The sequence below is a fragment of the Heptranchias perlo genome, chromosome 28 (assembly GCF_035084215.1).
Source record: "Heptranchias perlo isolate sHepPer1 chromosome 28, sHepPer1.hap1, whole genome shotgun sequence".
NCBI lineage: Eukaryota > Metazoa > Chordata > Chondrichthyes > Hexanchiformes > Hexanchidae > Heptranchias > Heptranchias perlo.
In genome coordinates, this window is record NC_090352.1 from 39,697,045 (window position 1) to 39,717,041 (window position 19,997).

The 19,997-nt window shown below is 49.2% G+C and overlaps 1 protein-coding gene across 1 annotated transcript in view; it reads left to right on the forward strand.

Moving 5' to 3' along the window:
• Positions 1-19,997, forward strand: part of LOC137299238 (unconventional myosin-Ic-like) — an 86,578-nt gene that overhangs the window by 53,307 nt on the left and 13,274 nt on the right. Inside the window, 6 exon segments of the mRNA XM_067967900.1 lie at positions 7,550-7,626; positions 14,820-14,888; positions 15,889-15,973; positions 17,177-17,336; positions 17,935-18,018; positions 19,409-19,502. Of these exon segments, the coding sequence (XP_067824001.1) occupies positions 7,550-7,626; positions 14,820-14,888; positions 15,889-15,973; positions 17,177-17,336; positions 17,935-18,018; positions 19,409-19,502 (569 nt within the window).

Here is a 19,997-nt window from a genome sequence, read left to right on the forward strand (position 1 = left end):
GTATATCATATTTCCGAGTCACTATTCACAGAGCACGAATAATATAAACTAAACTAAACACACAGCAATGGCACAGTGGTTACAGACACCACCCGGGAGAGTCAGCACCTTCAGGGACTGTACCCCAGGGAGAGTCAGCACCTTCAGGGACTGTACCCCAGGGAGAGTCAGCACCTTCAGGGACTGTAGCCCAGGGAGAGTCAGCACCCTCAGGGACTGTAGCCCAGGGAGAGTCAGCACCTTCAGGGACTGTACCCCAGGGAGAGTCAGCACCTTCAGGGACTGTACCCCAGGGAGAGTCAGCACCTTCAGGGACTGTAGCCCAGGGAGAGTCAGCACCTTCAGGGACTGTAGCCCAGGGAGAGTCAGCACCTTCAGGGACTGTAGCCCAGGGAGAGTCAGCACCTTCAGGGACTGTAGCCCAGGGAGAGTCAGCACCTTCAGGGACTGTAGCCCAGGGAGAGTCAGCACCTTCAGGGACTGTAGCCCAGGGAGAGTCAGCACCTTCAGGGACTGTAGCCCAGGGAGAGTCAGCACCTTCAGGAACTGTACCCCAGTGAGAGTCAGCACCTTCAGGGACTGTAGCCCAGGGAGAGTCAGCACCTTCAGGGACTGTAGCCCAGGGAGAGTCAGCACCTTCAGGGACTGTAGCCCAGGGAGAGTCAGCACCTTCAGGGACTGTAGCCCAGGGAGAGTCAGCACCTTCAGGGACTGTAGCCCAGGGAGAGTCAGCACCTTCAGGGACTGTAGCCCAGGGAGAGTCAGCACCTTCAGGGACTGTAGCCCAGGGAGAGTCAGCACCTTCAGGGACTGTAGCCCAGGGAGAGTCAGCACCTTCAGGGACTGTAGCCCAGGGAGAGTCAGCACCTTCAGGGACTGTAGCCCAGGGAGAGTCAGCACCTTCAGGGACTGTAGCCCAGGGAGAGTCAGCACCTTCAGGGACTGTAGCCCAGGGAGAGTCAGCACCTTCAGGGACTGTAGCCCAGGGAGAGTCAGCACCTTCAGGGACTGTAGCCCAGGGAGAGTCAGCACCTTCATGGACTGTAGCCCAGGGAGAGTCAGCACCTTCAGGGACTGTAGCCCAGGGAGAGTCAGCACCTTCAGGGACTGTAGCCCAGGGAGAGTCAGCACCTTCAGGGACTGTAGCCCAGGGAGAGTCAGCACCTTCAGGGACTGTACCCCAGGGAGAGTCAGCACCTTCAGAAAATGTGTCCAGCTGCAGCTACTGGCTAGCTGCATTTTGGAGCTGGAGCTGCGGGTGGATTCACTGTGGAATATCCGCGATGCTGAGATTATCGTGGATAGCACGTTCAGTGACGTGGTCACACCGCAAGTAAAGATTACGTAGGCAGAAAGGAAACGGGTGACAGCCAGGCAGAGTAAAAGGACCAGGCAGGTAGAGCAGGAGTCCCCTGGGGCCATCTCCCTCTCAAACAGATATTCCGCTTTGGATACTGTTGGGGGAGATGGCTTATCAGGGGAAAGCAGCAAGAGCCAAGTTCGTGGCACCACGAGTGACTCAGCTGCACAGGAGGGGAGGAAGAAGAATGGGAGAGCAATAGTGATAGGGGATTCCATCGTAAGGGGAACAGATAGGTGTTTCTGCGGCCGCAGACGTATCTCCAGGATGGTATGTTGCCTCCCTGGTGCTGGGGTCAAGGATGTCACGGAGCGGCTGCAGGACATTCTGAAGGGGGAGGGTGAACAGCCAGTAGTCGTGGTCCATATCAGTACTAGTGACATTGGTAAAAAAAGGGATGAGGTCCTGCAAACAGAATATAGGGAGTTAGGAAATAAATTAAAAAGCAGGACCTCTAAGGTAGTAATCTCAGGATTACTCCCAGTGCCACGTGCTAGCGAGAGCAGAAATAGGAGAATAGACCAGATGAATGCGTGGCTTGAGAGATGGTGTAGGAGGGAGGGGTTTAAATTCCTGAGGCATTGGGACCGATTCTGGGAAAGGCGGGACCTGTACAAGCTGGACGGGTTACACCCAAGCAGAACCGGGACCAATATCCTCGCGGGGGCATTTGCTCGTTCTGTTGGGGGGGGTTTAAACTAGTATGGCAGGGGGATGGGAACCAAAGGGCAGGTACAGATAGGACAAATTCAGACCAGGAAACGGGAATTGGAAAACAGATAGTGACGTAGTTAGCGACTCAGAAAGGCAAAAGAAGCAAAGGTTAAATAGAGTTCAGCACAGGAATTTGACGGGGTTAAAGGGTATATACTTCAATGCAAGGAGTATTACAAACAAAGCAGATGAGCTAAGGGCACAGATAGACACATGGCAGCATGATATCATTGCTATATCAGAAACAAGGCTTAAAAAGGACAGAGTTAAATCAGAAGTAAACGTTTTAAATTGGGGGAAGGCAAATTATACAGAACTAAGAGGTGATTTGGCAGAAGTGGACTGGTCACAACTACTTGAGGAGAAATCAGTGGCAAGCCAGTGGGAGGCACTAAAAAGTGAAATTCTACGGGTACAATGCAGACACGTCCCCTCAAAGAAAAAGGGTGGCACTGCCAAATTTAGAGCCCCCTGGTTGTCTAGAAGTATACGGGGCAAGATAAAGCAGAAAAAGAAAGCTTATGACTGTCACAGAAAACTGAATACTGCAGAAAGCCTAGAGGAGTATAGAAAGTACAGGGATGACGTAAAAAAGGAAACAAGGAAAGCAAAGAGAGGGCATGAAAAAATATTAACGAAAACCCAAAGATGTTTTATCAGTACATTAAGAACAAGAGAATAGCTAAGGAAAAGATGGGACCTATCAGGGTTGATAAGGGTAACTTGTGTGTAGAAGCAGAGGATGTGGGGAGGGTTTTAAATTAATATTTTGTCTCCGTATTCACAAAGGAGAGGGATGATCCGGACGTAGTAGTTAAAGAGGAGAGGTGTGAAATATTGAATAAGGTAAACATAACGAGAGAGGAAGTACTAGAGGGACTGGAATCCTTGAAAGTTGATAAGTCACCAGGGCCGGATGGATTGTTTCCTAGGCTATTGAAGGAAGCCAGGGAGGAAATAGCGGATGCTCTGAGGATCATTTTCCAATCCTCACCACATACAGGGGAGGTACCGGAGGACTGGAAGACTGCAAACATAGTATCATTGTTTAAAAAGGGTACGAGGGAATGACAGAACAATTATAGGCCGATCAGTCTTACCTCGGTGGTGGGCAAACTATTAGAATCAATACTGAGAGATAGGATAAACTGTCACTTGGAAAGGCATGGTTTAATCAGGGATAGTCAGCATGGATTTGTTCAGGGAAGGTCATGCCTTACAAATCTGATTAAATTCTTTGAGGAAGTGACAAGGAGGATTGATGAGGGTAGTGCAGTGGATGTTGTCTACATGGATTTTAGTAAGGCATTTGACAAGGTCCCACATGGCAGACTGGTCAGAAAGGTAAAAGTCCATGGGATACAGGGAAATGTGGCGAATTGGATCCAAGATTGGCTCAGTAACAAGAGACAAAGGGTAAAAATCGATGGATATCTTTGCGAATGGAAATCCGTTTCCAGTGGTGTGCCACAGGGCTCAGTGTTGGGTCCCTTGCTGTTTGTGGTATCTATTAATGATTTGGACTTGAATGTAGGGGGCATGACTGGCAAATTTGCAGATGACACAAGAATTATCCGTGTAATTGATAGTGAAGCCGATAGCTGTAGACTCCAAGAAGATATCAATGGGTTGGTGGAGTGGGCGGAAAAGTGGCAAATGGAGTTCAACCCGGAGAAGTGTGAGGTAATGCACTTAAGGAGGGCAAAGAGTAAAAGGGAATACGCAGTAAACAGGAATATATTGAGAGGGGTAGAGGAAGTGAGAGACCTTGGAGTGCATGTGCACAGGTCCCTGAAGGTGGCAGTACAGGTAGATAAGGTTGTGAAGAAGGCATACGGAATGCTCTCCGTTATTAGCCGAGGTATAGAATACAAAAGCAGGGGTGTAATGATGGAACTGTATAAAACGCTGGTAAGGCCACAGCTGGAGTATTGTGCACAGTTCTGGTCACCACATTACAGGAAGGACGTAATTGCTCTGGAGAGAGTGCAGAGAAGATTTGCAAGAATGTTGCCAGGGCTTGAAAATTGCAGCTACGAGGAGAGATTGGATAGGTTGGGGTTGTTTTCCTTGGAGCAGAGGAGGCTGAGGGGAGACTTGATTGAGGTGTACAAAATTATGAGGAGCCCAGATAGAGGAGACAGGAAGTACCTGTTTCCCCTAGCGGAGAGTTCAAGAACTAGAGGACATAGATTTAAGCTGATTGGCGGAAGGATTAGAGGGGACATGAGGAAAAACTTTTTTACCCAGAGTGTGGTGAGTGTATGGAATTCACTGCCCGAATTGGTGGTAGAGACAGGGACCCTCAACTCTTTTAAAAAGTACCTGGACCTGCACCTAAAGTGCAGTAAGCTGCAGGGCCATTGACCGGGTGCTGGAATGTGGGATTAGAATGGGCACCTGGTTGTCCTTCGAGCCGGTACGGGCACAATGGGCCGAGTGGCCCCCTCCTCTGCTGTATCTTTTTTATGGTTCTATGGTTCTAACTGTACCCCAGGGAGGGCAATTAGGGATGGGCAATAAATGCCGGCCTTGCCAGCGACGCCCACATCCCGTGAACGAATAAAAAAAAAGAGTCAGCGCCTTCCGGAAATACATAGATATGTAGAAAATTGGAGCAAGGGTAGGCCATTTGGCCCTTCGGGCCTGCTCTGCTGTTCAAAATGATCATGGCTGATCGTCTAACTCAGTACCCCGTTCCCGCTTTTTCCCCATATCCTTTTAGCATTAAGAAATATATCTACCTTCTTCTTGAATACATCTAATGACTTAGCCTCCACTGCCTTCTGTGGTAGAGAATTCCACAGGTTCACCACCCTCTGAGTGAAGAAATTTCTCCTCATCTCGGTTCTAAATGGCAAACCCCGTATCCTGAGACTGTGACCCCTGGTTCTGGACTCCCCAGCCATCGGGAACATCCTCCCTGCATCTAGTCTGTCTAGTCCTGTTAGAATTTTATATGTTTCGATGAGATCACCTCTCATTCTTCTAAACTCTAGTGAATATATGATGATGTGGAGATGCCGGTGATGGACTGGGGTTGACAATTGTAAACAATTTTACAACACCAAGTTATAGTCCAACAATTTTATTTTTAATCCCACAAGCTTTCGGGGGCTTTCCCCTTCCTCAGGCGGTGTGGAAATGAGATTTTCGAATCCTTCGCATTTTAAGATCACATAACAATGCCTGGTGATTACTGCCCGTTGCCAAGGCAATCACAGTGAGCAGACAGAAAGGTGTCACCTAAATAGGCCACCGAATATACAAACCCCCCAAAAAAAAAGAGAGAGAGAGATAAGGAAGACAGTCAATGACCCGTTATATTAAAAACAGATAACATTTGTTCGCTGGTGGGGTTACGTGTAGTGTGACATGAACCCAAGATCCCGGTTGAGGCCGTCCTCATGGGTGCGGAACTTGGCTATCAATTTCTGCTCGACGATTTTGCGTTGTCGTGTGTCTCGAAGGCCGCCTTGGAGTACGCTTACCCGAAGGTCGGTGGCTGAATGTCCATGACTGCTGAAGTGTTCCCCGACAGGGAGAGAACCCTCCTGTTTGGCGATTGTTGCGCGGTGTCCGTTCATCCGTTGTCGCAGCGTCTGCATGGTCTCGCCAATGTACCATGCTCTGGGGCATCCTTTCCTGCAACGTATGAGGTAGACAACGTTGGCCGAGTCACAGGAGTATGAACCGTGCACCTGGTGGGTGGTGTCCTCTCGTGTGATGGTGGTATCTGTGTCGATGATCTGGCATGTCTTGCAGAGGTTACCGTGGCAGGGTTGTGTGGTGTCGTGGACGCTGTTCTCCTGAAAGCTGGGTAATTTGCTGCGAACGATGGTCTGTTTGAGGTTGGGTGGCTGTTTAAAGGCGAGTAGTGGAGGTGTGGGGATGGCCATAGCGAGGTGTTCGTCATCATTGATGACATGTTGAAGGCTGCGGAGAACATGGCGTAGTTTCTCCGCTCCGGGGAAGTACTGGACGACGAAGGGTACTCTGTTGGTTGAGTCCCGTGTTAGTCTTCTGAGGAGGTCTACGCGATTTTTCGCTGTGGCCCGTCGGAACTGTTAGTGGCCCGTCGGTGGCCTTTTTAGGTGACACCTTTCTGTCTGCTCACTGTGATTGCCTTGGCAACGGGCAGTAATCACTAGGCATTGTTATGTGATCTTAAAATGCGAAGGATTCGAAAATCTCATTTCCACACCGCCTGAGGAAGGGGAAAGCCCCCGAAAGCTTGTGGGATTAAAAATAAAATTGTTGGACTATAACTTGGTGTTGTAAAATTGTTTACAACTGGTGAATATAGGCCTGGTCGACCCAATCTCTCCTCATTCGTCAGTCCTGCCATCCCAGGAATCAGACTGGTAAACGTTCGTTGCACTCCATCCATGGCAAGGACATCCTTCCTCAGATACCCCAGGGAGAGTCAGCACCTTCAGGGACTGTACCCCAGGGAGAGTCAGCACCTTCAGGAACTGTACCCCAGGGAGAGTCAGCACCTTCAGGAACTGTACCCCAGGGAGAGTCAGCACCTTCAGGAACTGTACTCCAGTGAGAGTCAGCACCTTCAGGAACTGTACTCCAGTGAGAGTCAGCACCTTCAGGAACTGTACTCCAGTGAGAGTCAGCACCTTCAGGAACTGTACTCCAGGGAGAGTCAGCACCTTCAGGAACTGTACCCCAGGGAGAGTCAGAAACCTTCAGGGACTGTACCCCAGTGAGAGTCAGCACCTTCAGGGACTGTACCCCAGGGAGAGTCAGTACCTTCAGGAACTGTACCCCAGGGAGAGTCAGCACCTTCAGGAACTGTACTACAGGGAGAGTCAGCACCTTCAGGAACTGTACTCCAGGGAGAGTCAGCACCTTCAGGAACTGTACCCCAGGGAGAGTCAGAAACCTTCAGGGACTGTACCCCAGTGAGAATCAGCACCTTCAGGGACTGTACCCCAGTGAGAGTCAGCACCTTCAGGAACTGTACTCCAGTGAGAGTCAGCACCTTCTGGGACTGGACCCCAGGGAGAGTCAGCACCTTCTGGGACTGTACCCCAGGGAGAGTCAGCACCTTCTGGGACTGTACCCCAGGGAGAGTCAGCACCTTCAGGAACTGTACCCCAGGGAGAGTCAGCACCTTCAGGGACTGTACCCCAGGGAGAGTCAGCACCTTCAGGAACTGGAACGCAGTGATCAAGAAAGGAAAAATGTAGCCAGTTCCTTGCTAGGAGCTGAGAGCATAAACGAGGATACTGCCCATGGGCTAATAACCATCCCCTGACGCAGTTCTCTGGGCCGTGATGGTACCCCCTCATCCCTGTATCCTTGAGGCAAAGATGGTTGGAAATTCTCCATCAAAATCAGACCTTCGACTCCCAAACTTATTTCTCAGTTGTGCGTTTTGTGTCCATGGTCTGACCTACAGAGAGTTCTCTCTTTCCCCCCGATTACCTCTTATCTTTCTTCCTTTTATCTATATTTAAGGACAAAGATTTTTATCCGTTTCCCGAAGACCCTGTTTGCCACTGAAGATGCTTTTGAGCTGCAGAAAAACTCAATCGGTAAGTGTACCTGCCAGACTCCTGTCAAAGGAGACTCCTCCTGAGATCACCAGGCCCCAGATTTAATGCTGGTGAGAATTACCTATCTAAAGAAAGACAGATTTGCATTTATATAGCGCCTTTCATGATCTCAGGACATCCCAAAGTGCTTTACAGCCAATTAAGTACTTTCAAAGTATAGGCACTGTAGGTCCCTGGTGACCATGTGTGCAGGAAGTGTGTCCAGCTGCAGCTACTGGCTAACCGCATTTTGGAGCTGGAGCTGCGGGTGGATTCACTGTGGAGCATCCTCGATGCTGAGATTATCCTGGATAGCACGTTCAGTGAGGTGGTCACACCGCAGGTAAAGATTACGCAGGCAGAAATGTGGGACCAAGGAGCCCTAGTAAAATTGAAGTCAATGAGAATCGGGGCAAACTCTCCAGTGACTGGAGTCATACCTAGCACAAAGGAAGATGGTAGTGGTTGTTGGAGGCCAATCATCTCAGCCCCAGGACATTGCTGCAGGAGTTCCTCAGGGCAGTGTCCTAGGCCCAACCATCTTCAGCTGCTTCATCAATGACCTTCCCTCCATCATAAGGTCAGAAATGGGGATGTTCACTGATGATTGCACAGTGTTCAGTTCCAGTCACAACCTCTCAGATAATGAAGCTGTCCATGCCCGCATGCAGCAAGACCTGGACAACATCCAGGCTTGGGCTGATAAGTGGCAAGTAACATTCGCGCCAGACAAGTGCCAGGCAATGACTATCTCCAACAAGAGAGAATCTAACCACCTCTCCTTGACATTCAACGGCATTACCATCGCCGAATCCCCCACCATCAACATCCTGGGGGTCACCATTGACCAGAAACTTAACTGGACCAGCCACATAAATACTGTGGCTACAAGAGCAGGTCAGAGGCTGGGTATTCTGCGGCGAGTGACTCACCTCCTGACTCCCCAAAGCCTTTCCACCATCTACAAGGCACAAGTCAGGAGTGTGATGGAATGCTCTCCACTTGCCTGGATGAGTGGAGCTCCAACAACACTCAAGAAGCTCAACACCATCCAGGACAAAGCAGCCCGCTTGATTGGCACCCCATCCACCACCCTAAACATTCACTCCCTTCACCACCGGCGCACAGTGGCTGCAGTGTGTACCATCCACAGGATGCACTGCAGCAACTCGCCAAGGCTTCTTCGACAGCACCTCCCAAACCCGTGACCTCTACCACCTAGAAGGACAAGGGCAGCAGGCGCATGGGAACAACACCACCTGCACGTTCCCCTCCAAGTCACACACCATCCCGACTTGGAAATATATCGCCGTTCCTTCATCGTCGCTGGGTCAAAATCCTGGAACTCCCTTCCTGACAGCACTGTGGGAGAACTTTCACCACACGGACTGCAGCGGTTCAAGAAGGCGGCTCACCACCACCTTCTCAAGGGCAATTAGGGATGGGCAATAAATGCTGGACTCGCCAGCGACGCCTACATCCGAGGAACGAATTTTTTTTAAAAAGGAAATGGGTGACCGCCAGGCAGAGTAAAAGGACTAGGCAGGTAGAGCAGGAGTCCCCTGGGGCCATCTCCCTCTCAAACAGATATACCGCTTTGGATACTGTTGGGGGAGATGGCTTATCAGGGGAAAGCAGCAAGAGCCAAGTTCGTGGCACCACGGGTGGCTCTGCTGCACAGGAGGGGAGGAAGAAGAGTGGCAGGGCTATAGTGATAGGGGATTCAATTGTAAGGGGAACAGATAGGCGTTTCTGCGGCCGCGAACGTGACTCCAGGATGGTATGTTGCCTCCCTGGTGCTATGGTGAAGGATGTCACGGAGCGGCTGCAGTGCATTCTGGAGGGGGAGGGTGAACAGCCAGTAGTCGTGGTCCATATCGGTACCAACGACATAGGTAAAAACAAAAAGGGATGAGGTCCTGCAAGGTGAATTTAAGGAGTTAGGAGATAATTTAAAAAGCAGGACCTCAAAGGTAGTGATCTCAGGATTACTACCAATGCCATGTGCTAGTGAGTATAGGAACAGGAGAATAGACAGGATGAATGCGTGGCTGCAGAGATGGTGCAGGAGGGATGATTTAGATCCCTGGGACATTGGGACCAGTTCTGGGGAAGATGGGACCTGTACAAGCAGGACGGGTTACACCCGAGCAGGACCGGGACCGATGTCCTCGTGGGGGTGTTTGCTAGTGCTGTTGGGGAAGGTTTAAACTAGAATGGCAGGGGGATGGGAACCTGAGCAGGGAGACAGAGGAGGGGGAAACAAGGATAGAAACAAAAGACAGGAAGGGAAGCAGCAATAGTGGAAGACAGAGAAAACAAGGGTGAAAAACAAATAGGGCCATAGTGCAAAATAAAACTAAGATGACTAGCCATCTTAAAAAGACAAGTCTAAAGGCATTGTGTCTTAATGCGCGGAGCATTCACAATAAGGTAGAAGAATTAACAGCTCAGGTAGATATTAACGGTTATGATATAGTTGTGATTACGGAGACATGGCTGCAGGGTGACCAAGGACGGGAACTGAACATCCAGGGGTATTCAATATTTAGGAAGGACAGGCAAAAAGGGAAAGGAGGCGGTGTAGCTTTGTTAGTAAAGGAGGAAATCAGTGCAATAGTGAGGAAGGATATTGGCTTGGAAAATCACGATGTGGAATCTGCATGGGTGGAGCTAAGAAACACCAAGGGGCAGAAAACGTTGGTGGGGGTTGTCTATAGGCCCCCAAACAGTAGTGGAGATGTAGGGGAGGGCATTAAACAGGAAATTAGAGACACATGCAAGAAGGGTACAACTATAATCATGGGTGACTTTAATCTACATATAGATTGGTCAAACCAAATTAGCAATAATACTGTGGGGGAGGAATTCCTGGAGTGTGTACGTGATGGTTTTCTAGACCAATACGTTGAGGAACCAACTAGAGAACAGGCGATCCTAGACTGGGTATTGTGCAATGAGAAAGGATTAATCAACAAACTTGTTGTGCGGGATCCCTTAGGGAAGAGCGACCATAACATGATAGAATTCCTCATTAAGATGGAGAGTGAAGTAGTTGAATCCAAAACTAGGGTCCTGAATCTAAATAAAGGAAATTATGAAAGTATGAGGTGTGAGTTGGCTATGATAGATTGGGGAACTTTACTAAAAGGGATGACAGTGGATAGGCAATGGCTGATATTTAAAGAACGTGTGCAGGAATTACAACAATTATTCATTCCTGTCTGGCGCAAAAATAAAACAGGAAAGGTGGCTCAACCGTGGCGTACAAAAGAAATTAAGGATAGTATTAGATCCAAAGAGGAGACATATAAAATTGCCAGAAAAAGCAGCAAGCCTGAGGATTGGGAGCAGTTCAGAATTCAGCAAAGGAGGACAAAGAGATTGATTAAGAGGGGAAAAATAGAGTATGAGAGTAAACTAGCAGGGAACATAAAAACTGACTGTAAAAGCTTCTATAAATATGTCAAGAGAAAAAGATTAGTGAAGACAAATGTAGGTCCCTTACAGTCAGAAATGGGGGAAATTATAATGGGGAACAAAGAAATGGCAGAACAATTAAACACATACTTTGGTTCTGTCTTCACAAAGGAGGACACAAATAACCTCCCATAAATGTTAGAGAACCAAGGGTCTAGTGAGAGGGAGGAACTGAAGGAAACCAGTATTAGTGAAAAAAATAGTGCTTGGGAAATTAATGGGGCTAAAGGCTGAGAAATCCCCAGGGTCTGATAATCTACATCCCAGAGTACTAAAGGAAGTGGCCCTGGAAATAGTGGATGCATTGATGATCATCTTCCAAAATTCTATAGACTCTGGAACAGTTCCTACAGATTGGAGGGTGGCAAATGTAACCCCACTATTTAAAAAAGGAGGGAGAGAAAAAACAGGGAATTACAGACCAGTTAGCCTAACATCAGTAATGGGGAAAATGCTAGAGTCTATTATAAAAGACGTGATAACAGAACACTTGGAAGGCATTAACAAGATTGGACAAAGTCAGCATGGGTTTATGAAAGGGAAATCATGCTTAACAAATCTACTGGAGTTTTTTGAGGATGTAACTAGTAGAATAGATAGGGGAGAACCAGTGGATGTGGTGTATTTGGATTTTCAGAAGGCTTTTGATAAAGTCCCACACAAGAGGTTAGTGTGCAAAATTAAAGCACATGGGATTGGGGGGAATATACTGGCATGGATTGAGAATTGGTTGACAGACAGGAAACAGAGGGTAGGAATAAACATGTCTTTTTCGGGGTGGCAGGCAGTGACTAGTGGGGTACCGCAGGGATCAGTGCTTGGGCCCCAGCTGTTCACAATATATATCAATGATTTGGATGAGGGAACTATGTACCATTTGCAAGTTTGTCGACGACACAAAGCTGGGGTGGAATGTGAGCTGTGAGGAGGTTGCAAAGAGGCTCCAATGTGATTTAGACAAGTTGGGTGAGTGGAGTGGGCAAGAACATGGCAGCTGCAGTATAACGTGGATAATTGTGAGGTTATCCACTTTGGTTATAAAAACAGAAAGGCAGATTATTATCTTAATGGTGATTCATTGGGAAAAGGGGAGGTGCAACGAGACCTGGGTGTCCTTGTACACCAGTCGCTGAAAGCGAGCATTCAGGTGCAGCAAGCAGTTCTGAAAGTGAATGGTATGTTGGTGTTCATTGCAAGAGGATTTGAGTACAGGAGCAGGGATGTCTTACTGCAGCTTTACAGGGCCTTGGTGAGACCACATCTGGAGTATTGTGCACAGTTTTGGTCGTCTTATCTGAGGAAGGATGTCCTTGCCATGGAGGGAGTGCAACGAAGGTTTACCAGACTGATTCCTGGGATGGCAGGATTGACGTATGAGGAGAGATTGGGTCGACTAGGCCTATATTCACTCGAGTTTAGAAGAATGAGAGGTGATCTCATCGAAACATGTAAAATACTAACAGGACTAGACAGACTAGATGCAGGGAGGATGTTCCTGATGGCTGGGGAGTCCAGAACCAGGGGTCACAGTCTCAGGATACGGGGTGTGCCATTTAGAACCGAGATGAGGAGAAATTTCTTCACTCAGAGGGTGGTGAACCTGTGGAATTCTCTACCACAGAAGGCAGTGGAGGCCAAGTCATTAGATGTATTCAAGAAGGAGATAGATATATTTCTTAATGCTAAAGGGATCAAGGGATATGGGGAAAAAGCGGGAACAGGGTACTGAGTTAGACGATCAGCCATGATCATTTTGAATGGCGGAGCAGGCCCGAAGGGCCAACTCTTGCTCTTATTTTCTATGTTTCTATGAAACGCAGCAGCCAATTTGAGCACAGCATCGATCCCAAAAACAGCAATGAGATAATCTGTTTTTAGTGATGTTGATTGCGGGATAAACATTGGCCCAGGACTCCGGGGAGAACTCCCCTGCTGTTCTTCGAAATAGTGGCCGTGGGAACCTTTACGTCCGTCTGAGAGGGCAGATGGGGCCTCGATTTAACGTCTCATCGGAAAGACGGCACCTCCGACAGTGCAGCACTCCCTCAGTACTGCACTACTAGATTTTGTTCTCAAGTCCCTGGAGTGGGACTTGAACCCACGACCTTCTGACTCAGAGGCAACAGTGTTACCCACTGAGCCACAGCTGGCACCTGGGATAGAATTGAAAAGCAAAGAAGTTATGTTAAGCTTGTATAGGACTTTGTTTAGACCACACTTGGAGTATTGTGCACAGTTCTGGTCTCCATATTATAGAAAGGATGTAGAGGCATTGGAGAGGGTGCAAAAAAGATTCATAAGGACGATACCAGAACTGAGAGGATTTCCTGATCAGGAAAGACTGAACAGGCTGGGGCTCTTTTCTCTAGTTGAAAAGACTATCTGTAATCACCAGGCATTGTTCTGTGATTTATAAATGCGATAGGTTCGAGGATTTCATTTCCACATTCACCTGAGGAAGGAGGAAGCCTCCGAAAGCTTGTGGATTTTAAAATAAAATTGTTGGACTATAACTTGGTGTTGTAAAATTGTTTACAATAGAAAAGAGAAGGCTGAGGGGTGACCTGATAGAGGTCTTTAAGATTATGAAAGGGTTTGATAGGGTAAACGTAGAGAAAATGTTTCCACTTGTGGGGGAGACCAGAACTAGAGGTCATAAATATAAAACAATCTCTAATAAATCCAATAGGGAATTCAGGAGAAACTTCTTTGCCCAGAGAGTGGTGAGAATGTGGAACTCACTCCCACAAGGAGTAGTTGAGGTGAATAGTGTAGATACATTTAAGGGGAAGCTGGATAAACACATGAGGGAGAAAGGAATAGAAGGATATGCTGATAGGGTGAGATGTAGGAGGGAGGAGGCTCGTGTGGAGCATAAACACCGGCATGGACCTGTTGGGCCGAATGGCCTGTTTCTGAGCTGTAGTTTCGATGTAACTCAATGAACGAATACTTGAAGCATCCGGTAATTTTGAAAATCTGCTTTTGATTTTCTGAACTGGAGTGGTGGGGGGCTCGGTGGTGTTGTCGGATTGATTGTTTAAATTGTCCCATGGATGTGCAGGGGTGGGGGTGGTGTCCATGATATACACAACAACAACTTGCATTTATATAGCGCCTTTAACGTAGTAAAACGTCCCAAGACTCTTCACGAGCGATTATCAAACCAAATTTGACACCAAGTCAAAGAAGGAGATAATAGGACAGGTGACCAAAAGTTTGGTTTTACGGAACCTCTTAAAGGAGGAGAGAGAGGCGGAGAGGTTTAGGGAGGGAATTCCAGAGCTCAGGGCCCAGGCAGCTGAAGGCACGGCCGCCAATGGTGGAGCGAAGGAAATTGGTGAAGGCAGAAGAGGCCAGAATTGGAGGAGCTCTGAGATTTCGGGGTGGGGGGGGGTTGTAGGGCTGGAGGAGGTTACAGAGATAGGGAGGGGCGAGACCATGGAGGGATTTGGACACGATGATGAGAATTTTAAACAAATGGTTTGATCACACTGTATTGTGTTGTGGATGCAACTCCAACCTTTAATGGAGTTAATTGTCCAGCATTTGACTGGGCATCTGGATGTGACTTAATAAAAAAAAAAATTCCAGTCCTGAGATTTTTTGTTTAACCCTGAAGAAAGGCTGTGAGTTACACGGAAGGGGAATGGAGATTAATGTGTTGATCCGTGGGATTCTGATCCATTTCCTGAATTTCTTTCTTTCTTCAGTCACGAAGATCCAGGCGGAGTGGCGAGGATTCCACCAGAGGCAGAGGTATCAGAAGCAGAGATCGTCAGGTAAACACGGCGGAGATCCGTTCACTGATCAACTGTAGATACAGAGGCCTGCAATGTATCCACATTGGGATCATCACAGGCTCCGGGGGCTGGTGTATAAACCACTCGGTGTGAGAGTGTAAAACACCTCAGTGTGTGACAGGTAGGTAAGGTGGTTAAGAAGGCATATGGAATACTTTCCTTTATTAGCCGAGGCACAGAATATAAGAGCAGGGAGGTTATGCTAGAACTGTATAAAACACTAGTTAGGCCACAGCTTGAGTACTGCATACAGTTCTGGTCACCACATTACAGGAAAGGTGTGATTGCACTAGAGAGGGTGCAGAGGAGATTTACGAGGATGTTGCCAGGGCTGGAGAATTTTAGCTATGAGGAAAGATTGGATAGGCTGGGGTTGTTTTCCTTGGAACAGAGGAGGCTGAGGGGAGATTTAATTGAGGTGTGGAAAATTGAGGGGCCTCGATAGAGTGGGTAGGGAGGACTTATTTCCCTTAGCAAAGAGGTCAATAACCAGGGGGCATAGATTTAAAGTGATTGGTCGAAGGATTAGAGGGGAGCTGAGGAGAGATTTTTTTCACCCAGAGGGTGGTGGGGGTCTGGAACTCACTGCCTGAAAGGGTGATAGAGGCAGAAACCCTCAACTCATTTAAAAATTACCTGGATGTGCACCTGAAGTGCTGTAACCTACAGGGCTACGGACCAAGTGCTGGCAAGTGGGATTAGGTTGGGTGGCTCATTTTCGACCGGCACAGACACGATGGGCCGAATGGCCTTCTTCTGTGTCGTAAATTTTCTATGTTTGTGTGTGTGTGTGTGAGTATAAACACTATTTCTGTAGTACATTCTTGGCTTTAAATGGGCAGTTTGCAGATTTTAAAAGTGAGTGTTAGGTATTTTGCTGAACCGTGTGGGTGAGCATGTTTGGAGTGGAGTGACAGTGAGAGAGATGCCCCTCAGAGTCCTGCTCTGACTCACAGCTTTGGTCTTTGTGTTTGTGAAGCAATCACCATTCAGTCGTGGTGGAGAGGGGAGATGGGCCGCAGAAAAGCCTCTCGTCGGAGGAACGCCGCTGACACTATCCGCAGGTAAACGATACGTCTGCCCAGGGGATTGCGAGCCAAGCTTAGGCGCTGCCCGATTGGCGGCCTAGTCTGCGTTGCTGGGGCTTCAGCTCATGGAACATTCCAGAACAGAACCACATAACTGAGAACTAGGAGCCCTAAATATAATATAGTCAGTAATAAATCCAATAGGGAATTCAGGAGAATGGGTAGAATGTGGAACTCACTACCACAAAGTGTAGTTGAGGCGAATAGCGTAGGATTTAAGGGGAAACTAGATAAGCACATGAGGGAGAAAGGAGTAGAAGGAAATGCTGATAGGGTGAGATGAAGTAGGGAGGGAGGAGGCTCGTGTGGAGCATAAATGCTGACACGGACCTGTTGGGCCGAACGGCCTATTTCTGTGCTGTACATTCTATGTAACAGGAAGGCCATTTAGTCCGCGCAGAGTCCCAGCCCCGATAATCTCCTCCCAGCCTCGGATGAATCGAAGGCATCTATCAGTTTGTCTGTAAACCCTCAATCCCCTTTCTTGATCCAGTTCCTTTTAAAGGTATCAATTGTCCCACAGTGAACGGTTTGTCCTGATGGTTTGCTCCAAATTCACTGTCCTGGGGAGGAACAATCTTTTTCCTAGTCCCGTTTTGCGTTCTGCGAGGTGCCTGGTTTGAGAGGGTGTTTGTTGAGGCATAGGTTCTGTAGACACCCTGAGGTATTTGGTGCCTTCTGATTGTTTCCTTTGAGAGGAAAATGTGTGAAAAGCGCCAGGGACGGGGAGAGTGTAATAATCACTCGTGTCAAACTCCAGAAATCCCCAACGGGGAGGAGGAGCATTACTGGTATCAACAGAGTGTCTGGTCTGCATCAAACATCGTTCAGCAATGAACTGCCAACAGGAGCAGATAAACGCAGGGGTCTCGGGGTGGGGTGGGGGCTGCCTGTGATCAGATTTATTGATGCGGTGTGTAAAGGTTCTAGGGACCTATTCCGGCATTTTACTACATGTTAATGAGCTGAAGGAGCGGGAGATGGGGGGGTTTGTACAAGGGCTGCAGAGACCCCAAGAATTCTTAATCTGTACCCCCCGACCAGCCTGAGCTTGGACCCGGTTTCCAGTGACTGCCGAACAGCTCCTTGTCCTCCTCCAGTTATAGGATGCTGCAATTTCTTGGTGCTGCGTTTCTCACTAATTTAACGAGAGTGTTTTTCTCTCCTCCTCCTCCTCAGGTTCATAAAGGGATTCATTTACCGACACAGGGTACGCTGCCCAGAGAACGAGTACTTCCTGGATTACGTCAGATGCTCGTTCCTAATGAAGCTGAAACGGAATCTGCCAAAGAACGTTCTGGACAAATCCTGGCCTGTGCCTCCTCCGGCACTCTCCGAGGTAGAGGGTCTGATTTTGAAGGGCCCCGAGTCACGTGTGTTTCTAACCTGCGATGTCCGAGATTGTACTGCGACGTAGATAGGAACAGGAGGAGGCAATTCAGCCCCTCGAGCCTGTTTTGCCATTCATTCAGATCGTGGCTGTCCTGTATCTTAACTCCATTTACCCGCCTTGCTTCTGTAACCCTTAATACCCTCACCCAAAAATCTATCAATCTCAGTTTTGAAATTTTCTGTTGACCCCCAGCAGTTCCAGCGGGAGGTTAGAATTGTTTCTTCTTATTTTGCTCCCCCCCCCTCCCAGTGATTTAGATCCACGGTGATTTCCCCATTGAGGAGTGCAGGGCTCTCACTCCACACAGGCAGAGTTCTTCCTCTGCCCAGTTTACTGGGAGACGTGTTTGGGTTTTAGTTTCCGGTGCCAGAGGTGAGTTGACTGTAACTCGGTAACTGGCCCACACTGACACAGTGGAGAGGGGCTGAACACAAGAGCCTAGCACTCTGAATGTTCCTAGTGCAACAGTTACTATACTATCATATTCAGTGAAAATGCACTGATTTCTTGCACACTGACAGTGTTGTCCTGTGTTGTGTTACAGGCCTCGGATTTGCTGAGACAACTGAATATGCAGAACATGGTGCACACTTACTGCAAGAGAATTACTGCTGAGTGGAAACAGCAGGTAGGGAGTGAGCAGGAGTTACTCTGTGTCTCGCTCAGTGCGCAGTGACTTTTCTTAAAGTTTCCTACAGACCTGTGGGTCACAAACTTAAATCAAATTTGCAAACCGTGGAAGTGCCTCTGGTTACCGAGAGCTTCTTATTTATTCATTCTCGGAATGTGGGCGTCACTGACGAGGCCGGCAATTATTGCCCATTCCCTGAGTTCGATACAACTGAGTGACTCACTAGGCCACTTCAGAGAGCAGTTAAGAATCAACCACGTTGGGGTGGAACCGGAGTCACATATAGGCCCAGACCGGGTAAGGACGGCAGGTTTCCTTCCCTAAAGGACATCAGTGAACCAGTTGGGTTTTTACAACAATCCGACAGCTTCACGGTCACTTTTACTGAGACCAAATTTTCAATTGGATTCAAATTCTCAGACTGCTCCGGTGGGATTTGAACTCCGGTCCTCTGGATTCTTAGTCCAGTGACATAACCACTGCACTACCGTACCCCATAACCACTGCACCACTGTACCCCATAACCACTGCACCACCGTACCCCATGACCACCGTACCCCCGCACCCCATGACCACCGCACCCCCGCACCCCATGACCACCGCACCCCATGACCACCGCGCCCCATGACCACCGCGCCCCCGCACCCCATGACCACCGCGCCCCCGCACCCCATGACCACCGCGCCCCCGCACCCCATGACCACCGCGCCCCCGCACCCCATGACCACCGCACCCCGTGACCACTACGTTACTGTACCCCATATACCCGCCACCAGTTGGGAGGATGTGAATCACCATTACCCTTCCCCAGGTGGTAAATTGTTGCTTTCTGCCATGTGATTAAGTGGCAGAGTGCAGCAAAGCTCACTCCGTCTGTCCAAACACACGGGTCCATCCAATAGTCAATGGCAAAGCGCCCAGGCTGCTCGCACACTCCACCCAGTGGTCAGTCGCAGAGCAGCATTGGTGGCAGACAGTAAGCAAAGGGAATTATAGGAACAGGAGAAGGCCATTCAGCCCATTGAGCCTGTTCTGCCATTCAATCAGATTATGGCTGATCTGTACCTCAACTCCTTTGCTCCATATCTCGATACCCAACAAAAATCAATCAATCTCAGTTTTGAAAGCTCCAATTGACCCCCAGCATCCACAGCCTTTTGGGGGAGAGAGTTCCAGATTTCCACTCCCCTTTGTGTGAAGAAGTGCTTCCTGACATCACCCCTGAACGGCCTGGCTCTCATTTTAAGGTTCTGCCCCCTTGTTCTGGACTCCCCCCACCAGAGGAAATAGTTTCTCTCTATCCACCCTATTAAAGTTATTTTTTTTAAGAAAGCTGGTTTCTTCAGTTACGTCCTGACATTTAACTGAAATCTCTTTCTTTCACCAGCTGGAGCAGAAAGTTGTAGCAAGTGAACTCTTCAAGGACAAAAAAGACAACTACCCTCAAAGTGTCCCCAAGTTGTTCGTCAACTCGAGGCTCAGTGAGTAACAAACATCACCAGGAGTGTAGAGAGGGTCCAGCTCAGAGCAGAGCAGGGGGTTGGGGGGGTGTGACGGGGGAGCGTGACGGGGGGGGGGGGGGCGTGCTGGGGGCATGACGGGGGAGCGTGCTGGGGGCGTGACGGGGAGCGTGCTGGGGGCGTGACGGGGGAGCGTGCTGGGGGCGTGCTGGGGGCGTGCTGGGGGCGTGACGGGGAGCGTGGTGGGGGCGTGGTGATGAGCGCGGTGGGGAGCGTGGTGGGGGCGTGACGGGGAGCGTGGTGGGGGCGTGACGGGGAGCGTGGTGGGGGCGTGACGGGGAGCGTGGTGGGGGCGTGACGGGGAGCGTGGTGGGGAGCGTGGTGGGGAGCGTGGTGGGGGCGTGACGGGGAGCGTGGTGGGGAGCGCGCTGGGGGCGTGGTGATGAGCGCGGTGGGGAGCGTGCTGGGGGCGTGACGGGGAGCGTGGTGGGGAGCGCGCTGGGGGCGTGACGGGGA